General features: G+C 39.3%; 1 protein-coding gene across 1 annotated transcript; it reads right to left on the bottom strand.

The window, feature by feature from the left end:
- Positions 1-1,583, bottom strand: LOC17896318 (V-type proton ATPase subunit c2). Its single transcript, XM_006302857.2, has 3 exons — positions 1,467-1,583; positions 1,072-1,357; positions 1-357 (listed from the first exon to the last, which is right to left on the bottom strand). The coding sequence occupies exons 1-3, from the start codon at positions 1,543-1,545 to the stop codon at positions 225-227; spliced, it is 498 nt and encodes a 165-aa protein (XP_006302919.1). The 5' UTR covers positions 1,546-1,583; the 3' UTR covers positions 1-224.

The following is a 1,583-nucleotide window of genomic DNA, read 5'->3' as shown; positions in this document are numbered from 1 at the left end:
AATTACTTAATTGAAGCATTTGTGATGCAAAAGAAAAAATCAATGTTTTTGGTACAACGTCATATGATTTAATTTTCATACAAGTAACTCGTTTCCAATAATAACCCAACTCTGATGCAGAGAAAGAAAAAAAGGAATTGAAAGGAGAAGCGACACATTACATTACATTAAACTCACCATAAGACTATATGCGGAATGATAATAATAATAAGTCTCTGCTGCTTTCACTCAGCTCTAGACTGACCAGCTCGGGATGAGAGGATGATACCGACAATGAGACCATACAGTGCAAGCGCTTCCGCAAAGATGAGAATCAAGATCATTCCCACAAAGAGCTTTGGTTGTTGCGCATTTGCTCTGCAAAATATAACATGCATGAAATTTAACAAAACAGAGTTCTGAATTAACGAAGCATCAGGTGCAGCGCCTATGTTTAGCAGACTGTTGATATTAACTAGATAAATTTACCCAAAACTCCTTGAAAGATTCAACCCAGGCAGTTCTTAACCAACATCACATCTAATGTCAAATAAATTTATGAGATCAGATCATAAAGAACTTTCACTGGGATGAGTATTGTCAAGTAACGGAACTGTATATCTTATCTTTGAATCAGCTTACAATCAAGAAAGAACCCTAACTAACTGTTGTAAAGCACTACTAACTCCGCTAGAGCCAAAAGGTATTCACAAACCAAATGGTCAAAAAATGTTTACTTTTCTCTCTAATCTCTATTTCTAGTCCACAAGAGCTGTCTTACAAATTACAAAAATGTGTCCTAGCTAAACTATCAACCAAAGATATTCTCTTCCTTTCAGTTCCATTCATAAAAAAAACTACAATTCCTAGCTAAAAGGGTAAACAAGCCATTGATCGATCACGGAACAAGACTTCATAAGAAGTTCAGTTATCCTTCCTATTCTATGATGTAAAACAACAAACGGTTAAAGCAAGCAAAAGCAAGCCTGCCTAAGACTATCTCATAAACTTGTAAACACGTAAATCGAACAGTTTAAGATGGAAATGCAGAAGAAGCAATTACACGTGAAATTGAAGAGATTGAGTTGTTACCTAACACCAGCATCGCCAACAATTCCAATAGCCATACCAGCAGAGAGACCAGCGAGACCACAAGCTAGCCCAGAGGAGAGATGAGCATAGCCATCGAAAAGGTAATAAGACTTGGCCTTGGGGTTAATCCCAGTACTGATGATGACAGCGATGATGAGACCATAAATACCTAACACACCAGCCATAACCACAGGCACAATCGATTTCATAACAAGTTCAGGTCTCATCACTCCCATCGACGCAACTCCGACGCCGCTCTTTGCCGTCCCGTACGCTGCTCCCATACCTGAAACATCAAAATCGTATCGGATTGGATTTCGAATCGGATCAAAAACCACGGGTGATTCAATTTAGTGAAATTGACAAAGAGAGAGAGAGAAGGATCTGATTCTTACAGGAGAAAACGAGCGCGGCGGCAGCGCCGAGGAACCCAAAGAAAGGAGCAGTTTCATCGCCACTAAAACTTGAAGCCATGGCTCTTCGTTAAATGATTGTAGCTCTGATGAGATCTC

This window comes from Capsella rubella, unplaced genomic scaffold (assembly GCF_000375325.1).
Source record: "Capsella rubella cultivar Monte Gargano unplaced genomic scaffold, Caprub1_0 scaffold_2, whole genome shotgun sequence".
NCBI classification, from domain to species: domain Eukaryota; kingdom Viridiplantae; phylum Streptophyta; class Magnoliopsida; order Brassicales; family Brassicaceae; genus Capsella; species Capsella rubella.
Note: the sequence above shows the minus strand (reverse complement) of the source record. Positions and strands in the feature narration are given on the sequence as shown.